Source organism: Scardinius erythrophthalmus (assembly GCF_964197995.2).
Source record: "Scardinius erythrophthalmus genome assembly, chromosome: 4".
In the NCBI taxonomy this organism is placed as follows: domain Eukaryota; kingdom Metazoa; phylum Chordata; class Actinopteri; order Cypriniformes; family Leuciscidae; genus Scardinius; species Scardinius erythrophthalmus.
In genome coordinates, this window is record NC_138224.1 from 2,854,901 (window position 1) to 2,867,581 (window position 12,681).

General features: G+C 34.3%; 2 protein-coding genes across 3 annotated transcripts in view; both read right to left on the bottom strand.

Annotated features, from left to right (window-relative positions):
* Positions 1-2,053, bottom strand: part of atxn7l1 (ataxin 7-like 1) — a 35,041-nt gene extending 32,988 nt beyond the window's left edge. Inside the window, exon 1 of the mRNA XM_081364058.1 lies at positions 1,954-2,053. The gene's annotated coding sequence lies outside the window, so the exon portion shown is untranslated. The remainder of the gene's footprint in view (positions 1-1,953) is intronic.
* A 3,768-nt stretch (positions 2,054-5,821) lies between these two features.
* Positions 5,822-12,521, bottom strand: sypl1 (synaptophysin-like 1). 2 transcript variants are annotated; one of them, XM_081363336.1, is made up of 5 exons: positions 12,142-12,521; positions 10,908-11,026; positions 9,333-9,537; positions 8,568-8,759; positions 5,822-6,855 (listed from the first exon to the last, which is right to left on the bottom strand). In XM_081363336.1, the coding sequence occupies exons 1-5, from the start codon at positions 12,211-12,213 to the stop codon at positions 6,724-6,726; spliced, it is 720 nt and encodes a 239-aa protein (XP_081219462.1). In that variant the 5' UTR covers positions 12,214-12,521; the 3' UTR covers positions 5,822-6,723. The 2 variants fall into 2 exon arrangements, with proteins under 2 accessions (XP_081219462.1, XP_081219463.1); XM_081363337.1 differs by lacking the exon at positions 12,142-12,521 and adding an exon at positions 11,212-11,413 and having other exon boundaries at positions 6,585-6,855.
* Between the last annotated feature and the right edge of the window lie 160 nt (positions 12,522-12,681).

Consider the following 12,681-nt stretch of genomic DNA (forward strand, 5'->3'; position numbering starts at 1 on the left):
TCTATCAATAAATCTATCAATCCATCAATAAATCCATCTATCCATCCATCCATAAATCCATCCATCCATCAATAAATCTATCAATAAATCCATCCATCCATCCATCAATAAATCTATCAATAAATCTATCAATAAATCTATCTATACACTTTTTTGCTTCAAATTAAAAGCCAATGTTTCTCATATTGCTGTCTGATTTGATTCATGTCTTATCCTACAACTGCACGACTTAATCTGAAAACTGTTAAAAAGCCAGTCTGTTTCTCTGACCCACAATGCCCGGCTCTAACAGAAGGTTTGGCTGATGACGTTTGCTGAATGAAAGGCATCTTTACCACGTCTGAGGTGTAAGACTGAGCTTTAAACACGTATAATAATGAGGACTTGCTCTACAGCAGGAACACCTCTACTATAACCCAACACCAGATATTAACAGGTCACCCAGCACTTCATCTGTATATTTAGCTCTCGCCATAGCATTAAGGCTTTAGTTTAATCAGTGTCTCCTACCACACATACATAACTATCATTATCACTCAAACTCAAGGGTAGGGATGTGGACAAAGACTACAGACGTGAATCAAGCAATCAGACTTACAGTTTCATTAATATCAGCAGGCCTGCCACAATTATTGACCATCTAATCGTTGTTATTTGATATAACCGTAATTATCTGATATAACTGCAATAATTGTGCAGTTTAAATTTCAATGTTTTGCCAAAGAATACACTGTGAAAAACACTGTTGTAATGTACACAAAAATAATCAAAGATATTGTATTATATTGTATATTATATTATATTATGTTATATGTTATCTTATATTATATTATATAATGTCCTGTCATATTATTTATATTGTATTGTATTGTGTTGTGTTGTGTTATGTTATGTTATGTTATGTTATGTTATGTTATGTCATGTCATGTTATTTTATTTTATTTTGTTATATTATTTTATTTTATTTTATATTATATTATATAAATTTTCACAGCATTAAAGTAAATCATATGGGCCTATTTAATTATCATTATATTATATTATATTATATTATATTATATTATATTATATTATATTATATTATATTATATTATATTATATTATATTATATTATTTTATTTTATATCAATTTTCACAGCATTAAAGTAAATCATATGGGCCTATTTAATTATCATTATATTATATTATATTATATTATATTATATTATATTATATTATATTATATTATTTTATTTTATTTTATATCAATTTTCACAGCATTAAAGTAAATCATATGGGCCTATTTAATTATCATTATATTATATTATATTATATTATATTATATTATATTATATTATATTACATTATATTATATTATTTTATTTTATTTTATATCAATTTTCACAGCATTAAAGTAAATCATATGGGCCTATTTAATTATCATTATATTATATTATATTATATTATATTATTTTATTTTATATTATGTTATATTATTTTATTTCATTTTATATTATATTATATTATATTATATCAATTTTCGCAGCATTAAAGTAAATCATATGGGCCTATTTAATTATAATTTTATTATTACATTATATACAATTATATATACGTATTAGGCTTACACTGTAAGTGACATGAACAAAACAGAATTATATCGTTAATTGCGATTATTTCTTTGTACGACAAATAACATTCAGCACAAAATTCATGATGGTGACAGGCCTAAAATATCAGATCTGGAATTAGGAGAACATTTATTCTCTCTAAATGTACAAATAATTAATTTACGATGAATGACCCCAAAACAGCTGATGACGGATCAATCCCAGAAAACCTTTAAACACACACTTCCCTGCGCTCACGTCAAGAAAATGACAGCATTAAAACCCTCCTCACGAACCCGTATCATTACAGTGGAAACGACGAGTGTCAGCGGCTCGTGTTGTGTTTGTGCCGACACACACTTACCGTAATGAGTCAGGACGTCCTGAGGCTTAACGACTGTGTTGCAGACATGGCAAACGACGGGTGTGAAATCCTCATGGGTTGAGACGTGATCATACACGAGCATATCTAGAGAGAGAGAGAGAGAGAGAGAGAGAGAGAGACAACTTTAAAACCACTGAATATCAAATCTGCTGTAGTTTATTAAAAGTTTGACTGAAAAAATGTATTTTAATGTAGTTTATTTTAATGTAGTTTACGTATTTTAAATGGTCATGTGGTGTAACAAACAAACATCCTTTTTTTCTCTCAGAGCGAACATGAAAAGTGCTGCTCACCGCAGATTAGTGCCGATCACTCTCGTAAATTAACGGAATAATCATTTTACAGCCGTAAGCGATATTAAATTATTTTGGGAGCATGTGAATTTTTTCCACATCTGACCCAGTAAATGATTAACCAAGGATCAGAGCTGACCTAAAATGAGTTTGAGATGGAAATCATAAGTTAAAGGAGTCCATTTATGCTTTTTTTTTTTTTAATACATTTTCATCTTTCTTTAGTGTGTAATGTTGCTGTTTGAGCATGAAAATGATAGATATTCTCTATATCAGTGTCAGTGTTGAGTTTCTTCCGGGAACGAACACGTCACAATATTCCTCATTTAAATAATTAATACGCAGAATAAAGAGGCGGGACCTGGTTGAGTTGTTAGCAGTGCACATTTAAATGTACTTTAAACCACAGTTTTATGTCGCTCAGCTTGTGTTTTAAAGCAGGACGGACTGGTGGCCAGTCGGGTATCATGTTCAGCGCTGTATTTAGTCAGTGGAGAACTGTGACGGAAGTGTTCGCTGAACTTTCTTCCACCATCCATGCTGACTCATTACACACTTACTCTAGTACACACCTTTTCTAAAAATGAAAATCATCTGAACTGCATAAACGGCAGCTGTGCGTCGTGGTCAGACACTTAAATGACGTTCAGAATGTAATATTAGTGTAATGTTGTTACAAAAAAGTGTGCGGTGAGTACAGCAAGCATGCTGTGAATTTTAAATGATTTATCAGTTATTTTTAGTTCATGTTCTTCGTAATCTTGAATCAGAATAACTTCCCCTCCTCTTGCATTGACATCATCTCAACCAGAGGGCGGGGCTTAACCTGTCACTCACATGAGATCAGCCAATAGCAAACCACAACCATCCAATCTATTCCCCACAGACAAATCAAGCCCCGCCCACATTTGTTCTTGTTTGAGAAGCGGTTTAAGAAAAGACTAGCGCACCTTCAGTTTCATGTCGACTTTAAATGATAGATTATGGTTAAGTTACTAGTTACTGAATAGTGTGAATAGTTATCTAAATATCTGAATGTAGATCTGTTCAGCTACTATGTTTGTTTATGGCTTTTTTATAAAAAGTGTTACTCAAAACTATATCAAAATATCCAGTGCTTCTATACCAAGTTGGTGCTAGAGTAAAAAACAATAGTAGTAAAAAATAAATGTTATTATTATTATTTTTATTTTAGCACAGAAGTGCTGTATTTTACATTCAAATAAAATAAAAACTATTATATTGATCTATGTTGTTATTTATTCAAATAAAACTGAAATAAAATATTAAATATGAATAAAGTGCTCTTTAAAGTAAGCAGTTGCAAAAAAGCTTTCTTAAAAAAAACATACTTGAAGTTGCTTTAATATTTCAGTGATAGCATGAAATAATAATACATTTGTGTTTCATCAACTGATGAAATGTTGGTACTGAGACGTTATTGAAAAGTTATTGTAGGTGCAAACAGCGAGAATAACATGATGACACAAGAAGAAACCAACATGACACACACACACACACACACACACCTGCTTTACTGAGTTTGATCACCTGTGCGCCCTTCAAGAGCTTCTTCCCAGCAGAATCAGAGTAAAGATCTGAAAATATAAAAATAAATCAATAAAATCAATATCGCTGCATGCATGCATTAGACTGACACTGTAACCAAACAGTTACCTAACACATGCACAGTTACAAATACTGGTAGCTAGATGGCTGTCTTGATCTAGTAATGCAACACACACACACACACACACACACACACACACACAAACGCACGCACGCACGCACACGCAGAGAGACACAGTGTCTAAACTTATACACACTCCGTCTCATGAGCCACTAACACCCATGCATTCGCGTGTAAAGCACAGAAGTGCCTGACACCTGTCAATCACTCATGCCATATGCGCATATGAATGCATGCGTGTTTACAGCGCGTTGTTTATGCAGCGGCGCAGATGCACGAGAGGACACGCGCGAGCGCGCACGCACGATCTCCCGTTCTCGACCCCGACACCATCAAGCGTCGTACTGCAGTCGAACAAGTGTGTGAGGGCAGTAATGTGACTTACAGTGTGTGTTGTGGCTCCTGTGTGCAGTGTGAGCGCGCGGCGGTACAGCGTCGCCATTGCTCTTCCTTCTTCCTTCACAGACTGAGAGAGACGAGCGAGCGAGAGAAACATGTGACGTCACCCTCGTCAGCGTTCGGGTGCGTTCGGCTCGGAAAGGTGAAAGGTTGAACGTGTACAGTCCATCAAAACATGTATCCTCCTGGGACCCAGGAATAGACTTTTGGCCACTGTAGTGGACATTATATTTTAGCCACACATGTCACGTGTCACAATCTGGGTGTCCTGTGAAGAGCACATTCAGGGCTTTTCAGAGACACCAAATGTTTGGGAGGTTTCACCATGAAAACAACTTCTCCTGGGTCTTTAAAAATGACTGACATTCATTTAAGGATCAAATGTAGCACTCTTATGGAAATATGATCATATATTGTAATTATAATTTAAATATTTCTACTTTTCAAGGTGTATTTCATAATCCAACATCTCAGGAAAACGTTATGGGGTTTCAAATCAAAATATGACTTTCTGTTACATATGGCATTGATTTCATACATGTCCACTGTAGAGGACATCAGGACTTAAATCATGTTTATCAGGCATTTTGGGAGACACAAGTGAATATGGAAATATACATCAATATTCCTATGAAATATTATGATTAAAATGTAACTACACTTCTTTGCACCAAGAACACATTAATATGCAAATTAGATACAGTGTATAGATACATTGCATTGAATGGGAATTTTAATGTATGGCCATTTTATCCACATATGGCGTATCCCAGTAAAATGGTGTATCATTTCATTCCGTTATATCTTTTATAACATAGTTGAGAATCATCTTTATACAAATTTTGGTTAAAAAAATCCCATTGTTTTTGCCTATACATATCATTTTTAATATGTCCTGGCCACAGAAGACATAGCATAACATATGAATAAAATATCATTTTTCAAAAATGTTTTTTTTTTTGTTTTGTTACCATTTGTTTCTTTTGCTCTAAACAATGTGATGACATGAAAAAAAAAAAAACTTTTTTTTCTGGGTCTCAGGAGGATATAGTACATTTATAGTTATTTTTATTATTTTAAGTACTGTACTAAATCAGCCCATCCTGTAATAAATGCACAACCACAGCACTCATCTCACTGAGATATGAATAGCCTATGTGAGATAAATAAGCCAAACGCGGACAGTCAGGGGTCAGAACACCTGTAGGACATTAAAATCTCTTTTGACACTCGAAAACAATTCACGACTGTGAACGACCTTATTGAGGCATTCGCTCCGGAGAATGTTTTGCTTGTTCTTTTGACAAATGTTGATCAGAGAAGTCACAGGATGAGCAAGCAAACAAAAGCGCTATTATACCAGAAGGAAAGTAACCCAGATTTATTTGAGTAAGAAATCACCCTTTCTCCCCAGAAGCACAAAAACATGAGATATCAGGCTTGCATAGATTCAAACACTACCAAGTGCACTTCACAGTCACTTTTATTCATCAAAACAAATAAAGAAACAAAAGCATGAACAAGAATGGAAGTAAAACAAAGAAAAGGCTTTAAGAAGGAACTCCAGCACCATTAGAAATGCTTAATACTGCATAAAATGCATAGATAACAATATAAAGGCAAAATAGACATGAATAAGGATGAAACTACAATTTTCAAATGCAAAAATACACAGGAATGACAAGGTTGAAGAAATATTGTAAAAGTAAAATGTCATAGTGCATTCAAGACATTGCATTTCCATTAAAAGTTCAAAAAAGCACTCTATATAAAGGTATTACAAAGGATAAGACATTTTAAAAACGACACGTTCTTCAAGTACACAAGAAATCAAAAGGTGAAAGATATAAAACGTAAAAGGAGAGAGAAAAATCACATGAATACAATATGCAATTTAACATGACACATTCTTACAAATTGCAAGCATTTAAACTGTTTTGTTTTGATAACACTTTTTTTTATGTGTCCTTGTTACACACAATGCATGTATTTACTATAGTAAAAACTATAAATTATGCATAATTACATGCAACTAACCCTCAACCAAACCCTATAGTAAGTACATGTAGTTAATATTACTCAGTACTTAAATATATAATTACACTGTAATAATGACACACTAAAATAAAGGCTTACACAGTGTAATTATATATTTAAGTACTGAGTGATATTAATTAACTACATGTACTTACTATAGGGTTAGGTTGAGGGTTAGTTGCATGTAATTATGGATAATTTACTGTTATTACTACGATAAGTGCATGTAACAAATGTAACAAGGACACTGTAAAATAAAGTGTTCCCAAATAAAGTGTAACCGTATTCTTCATAAAGGCTAAAGTGTGATTGGTCGTGTTGTGTCGGGGTTCAGATGTGTGCTGTGGCCGGACCCCGTCCCGCAGCTTGCTGAGCGTTGACCTTCTGCGAGTGCCAGCGCGTCTCCTTATACACAAACCAGGCGTTCCCAACCCATATGAGGAGATTCAAGTATCCAAACACCTGAGGATGAAGTGTGCAGTCAGGCGTTTACAACATGCACTGATCGTTATGGAAGCTTGTTTCCGCCACTGAATAATAAATAAATAACAATAATTGCGACTTTTTATCTCACAATTGCGAGATATGAAGTCAGAATTGTGAGAAATAAAGTCGCAATTCTGAGATATAAAGTCGCAATTGCGAGATATAAAGTCGCAATTCTGAGAAATAAAGTCGCAACTGCGTGTTATAAAGTCAGAATTGTGAGATATAAACTATTCTGAGGTAAAAAAAAAAAAAGTCCGTCTTTTTTCCCTTAGAATTGGACTTTATATCTCACAATTCTGAGTTATAAAGTCAGAATTGCGAGATATAAAGTCGCAATTGCGAGAAAAAAAGTCAGAATTCTGACTTCATAACACACAATTGCGACTTTATTTCACGCAATTCTGACTTTATATCTCGCAATTCTCTCAGAATTGCGAGATGTAAACTCGCAATTGTGAGATAAAAAGTCGCAATTATCTTTTAAAATGTTTTATTTTGTGGCGGAAACAAGCCTCCATAGATCGTGGACAATTGATTGCAATGAATCCCAATGAATAAAGTCCCATGCTACATTAATATTCAGGCATATGCAACATTAAGGAAGTTAAATGCATTGAAAATGCTGTTTAATATTCATATTTAACAATAATAACAATATTAACAATAATAAAACAATCAAATTGGTTTATTATTCATATTTAATATGATTATACCAAATATATGTAATGAGTTATTAACATCATTTTTTTTTTTTATTAATGTACATTTATAACACTGTTCTTACCTTGCCTTTAAATGACAGAAAACTGGTTAATACTGAGGGAGTGACAGATCATTTGACATCTTTCTCTCTTTTGATGAATGTAATTTTCCCCTCTTTTGGAAACTCATGGAAATGCTATAGTGGATTTTTTTTTCTTTTACTATTAGGGCAAATTGCAATGCAAAAATTACAATGTAATGTATATAATGGGACTTGTATATGTAATAATATAGAGATTTACCCAGCATTGAATAAAGCAAATTATTTTTTTTTGAATACAGCAATTTTTTAATATTGCAACATTTATAATAAATTATCATAAATCTCCAAGCACATCATTTTTTTTATTTTTATTTTTTTATTCATGTTCCTCATAATCTTGAATCAGAATAACTTCCCCTCCCTCTTGCAGTGACATCATCTCTTCTCTGATGACAAGGGCGGGGCTCAACCTGTCACTCACATGAGATCAGCCAATAGCAAACCACAACCATCCAATCAATTCCCCACAGACAAATCAAGCCCCGCCCACATCTGTTCTTGTTCCAGAACCGGTTTCACCCGGATATAGCGAGGTGAGAATGTGTTGGTTTGTGTTTTTATACGTATTAACTCAATATTACAGGTTACAATATGGTGGCATTTTAATGTCGTGTCTGCTAACGTCTTTGTCTCGTTATATCGTTAGTTTAGCACTTGTAATGTTTGGGTCTACACAACAGCATGTGACGTTCGTTGGTGAATCATAATTACGGAAAGTCATAACTGACGCGATATATAAGGTCACGGCTTTGACTGTTCCAATATGGCCGACGGCTTACATATAAACAGCCGCTAATGAGGCATCTATCTGTCTGTCTATATGGCTCCAGATTAAAACCTAAGACGTATTGCTGATTGTTCAGTGTGTTTTGTGTCTTACCACAGATATATTGAGCAAGCGCATGCTGGCAAACTCCGTGACTTCACATCGGACACCGGCGTCCCTGCAGAGCGCCAGAGTCGAGTCAATGCCGGCCGTCCCGGTGGCGTCCTTCACCGTCTGCAGGCCTCGAGCCCACGCGGACGAGCACACCAGCCACAGGAACGCAAACGCAGAGGTTAACACAAAATCCTAGCAGACAAACACAAGGAAAATTTAAACAATGCATAAATCAGGGATATAAAAAACATGGTAACACTTTCCAATGAGGTTCAGTAGTTAACATAAAAAATACTACTTCAGCATTTATTAATCTCAGGTCATATTAATTTCAACATTTACTAATACGTTATTAAAATCAAAGGTTGTGTTTGCTAACACTGTGAACTAACATGAACAACGACTGTATTTTTATTAACTAACATTAACAAAGATGAATAAATCTTGTAACAAATGTATTGCTCATTGTTAGTTCATGTTAGTTAATACTAATGAACCTTATTATAAAGTGTTACTATTGTGCACTGTGACAACGGTCCCTAAGTTAATAATGATGTTTGCAACGGAAGTGAATCAATGAAAACTAACTTTAGCTGGACAATATCTGTATCCTAGAGCTGCCGTAAAGACAAAACAATCTCTGTTAGGCTACTGTAATGTCCTATTATTTCTGTAAAGCTGCTTTGAAACAGTCCATGTTGTTAAAAGCGCTGTATAAATGAAGGTGACTTGACTTGACTGTACACTTCAAGCTCTAGTACTCACACACATAGGGCCGAAGTCTGAGTCTCGGTACACATGCATGTATCCCAGGTACACCAGCAGAGCCGCCATCGAGTAGAGGAACGCCAGGACGGCCACGGCCACGAAGAACTCCACCGAGGACGAGGCGTCTCCCACCAGATGAGTCTCGGCCACGCTGCGGTTGCAGAGAGTGGTGTTGTTCTCCACCAGCCGCTCCTGGCTCATCCTTCAGGGAACAACACCGAGAACATGTGAGGAGAGGAGCGATTACTGTAGCTTTAAACTAGCTCTTATTAACTGTGCTTTTGTCATTTTTAGTAGGGTTTTTTATTTATTTATTTATTACTATTTAGGTTTATTTATTTCAGTTTTTGTTTAATTCTAATTTCTAATTTTTGTTTAAAGACTTTTTTTTCAACTAATATTTGTATTTTATTTTAGTTTGTTTTAAATTCTCTTTTTTTTTTTTTTTTTTTAGTTAATAATACCCGGGAAAGAGTTTATATAAGTCGGGCCAGACCTGAATGAGTGTTTAATTGCTGGAACTTACTTTGCTGAAATTAGCTGACTTTTTAATAATTGTGTTATGTTTATGATTTTTTTTTTTATTGCCTTTTAGGTTTATTTTTTATTTCAGTTTTAGTTTAGTTTCAGTTAGTTGCCAAGATAACATACCTATTTTTTATTTATTTTTTTTATATATATTTATATTTTATTTCACCTTTAACACTTTTTTTTTTTTTACAGTTTTAGTTAATAATAATAACCCTGGAAAGAGTTTATATTAGTTGGGTTACATTTGTATTATGTGTTTCTGTCATTATTATTAATCTATTTATCTACAACGAGGACCACAATGGAAATAAGTTTCTAACTTTTTTGTGTTATCCTCGACAGTTCTGATTAATGTATAATGTCATTGTGATGACTTCTTGTTATACATTTATTTTTTACTGTCTAATAAATCAAATCAAATCAAATCAAAAAAATATCTATCTATCTATATTTTTTATATTACTATTTAAGTTTATTTTTATTTCAGTTTTAGTTTGTTTAGTTTAGTTAGTTGCCAAGGCAACATTTCTAATTTTCATATTAGGTTTTTTTTTTCATATAATATTTGTATTTTATTTTAGCTTATTTCATTATCAAAAATATTGTAATAATAGGATAAAATAACAACCCTGAAATTAGTTTATATTATTCGCACCCATGTCGAAACAATTTAAATTTTAGTTAAATTTGTAATAATTGTGTCATTTTTATTAGGTTATATATATATATATATATATATATATATATATATATATATATATAATTGATTAATCGCGATTAATCGCATCTAACAGAAGTTTGTGTACGCACACACACACACACACACACACACACACACACACACATGCAATTATACATTTACAAACTTTTGTGTAAGATGCGATTAATTAATTTGACAGTTTATTGCCATTTCAGTTTTAGTTTCCGTTAGTTGCTAAGACAACACTTATTTAATCTTTATTTAAATGATCAAAAAGGTTCCAACAGTTTTAGTCACTATAGCAACCGCGGGAAGAGTCTCCATGGTGATTCGGGCCACACCTGAACGGGTATGTGAAAGTGGCAGTGAGTGTCTGGTTGTCTCCTCCGTCGCAGAAGATGGAGAGCTGGTTTCTGCCAGTGTATCCTCCACACGTCCCGAACGCAAGAACAGCAGTGAGCTGCAGAAACACAACATTACATGAGTCGAAACAGCTTCACTTTCCTAAATGCACAAACCTAAGCATGAAATAAACCCTCTTCTCCGCCCATGAATCATCTGACATCCTAATCTGATCTTGTGCTCAGTTTTAACCTCTGATTCCCTGCCGGTTTGTGTTTAACCCCTGCTAAGCTAAATGAAGACCTGCTGTTGTTCGTGGCCAAAGTCAAGCTCATTTTCCAACACCAGATGTTTGTCTCTTCGCTGCATGAAACATCCTGTTTGCCAGCTCAGCCTCAAGATGCAATCCTAACAAAAACTGAGAAAACCAGTCTCTCTTTCAGATCTGTGCTCTGTAGACAGCAACAGCTGAGTCAGTCACTCCGTTCCCACTGCCAATATCAGATTCCTCTGAGGGAATAAAGGAGGGAGGAACTTCATGTAAGAAGGTGGCTAAGGAAAACTCAAGACGTGCTGAGTTGCTGGTGTAGGGAATGTGCGTTTAATGGGGAAAAAAGCATGCAGTGGAGTCCCAAGAAAAGTGGAAATGCTTCTATTTTGAATTAGCTATATGCAAAACATATTATAAGCATACTAAAATATGCATACTTTTTTTTATCATTTCTTAGTATGCACTTGAGCATGCTATAGATAAAACATAATCCATACTATCCCACTTATTTCCAACATGGGACAATCTCACAGTAAAAATATGATACACTGGGAGAGTAATGTATCTATGCATCATCTTTATACTCTTTTAATTGCTTTTATCACCGTTTTAATTTACCTTGTGATTATTTTTAATTCATTTCTGTGTAAAGCACTTTGAATTACCATATGAAATGTGTTATATAAATAATCTTGCATTGCCTTAATTGTCTTTTCAGGTTTCAAGGGGGAAAAATCCCAGATTAAAATTTGTATAGATGTGCTATATAATGCATGCCACATGGGTATAGCTGCTCACTATTAAGAAATTCGTGTGCATAAGTACTAAATCTACTAGTATAAGTAAAGTAGCTGTGCTAAATATTAAAGCTGGTTAATTTGCATGGAAGAATGCATTCGTGTAAACGCGCTTTCTGCGAGGCCTTTGCCCTCCGTGTGAAAGTTAAAGCATTTCTTACTTACCCACTCCACGACTTTAACAAACCCCAGAGGCTCTCGAACAGGGCTCAAGTTTAATCTGAATCCAGTCTGCATCTTTATCCAGCGACACAGATATATCCTCCAGAAAGAAAAGGAAGGGGCTTGAATCTTTTCTGGCTCAAGTTTTCATACGAAAAAAGTAAGTTTGACAGAGTGACGTGGTTCTGTGGTAAATGATGCTGCTCCTCCTCCGCGAGGAAACGAGAGTAAATCCAGATGAATGTTTATTTTTTATTTTTTAGCAGACAATAGTAGCCATATATTTGATTAATATGTATCTGACGTGTGTATCCAATATATAAATTTCTTCTCTCGGTTTTTTGATGCGCGTGTAAAACAGCCCAGCAAACAATATTTCAGTCATATGATTCTGTGAGACGCTAGAGATGGATTCTCGACATTCCTGTGCTCCGTTATAAACTCTCAAGTCTCTTAAAGGAACAGTTCACCCATAAGTTAAACTTGTCATTTGAATGACTTTCTTCAGGGTGCGAGTTGTGGAGGTCTGTATGTATGTGGAGA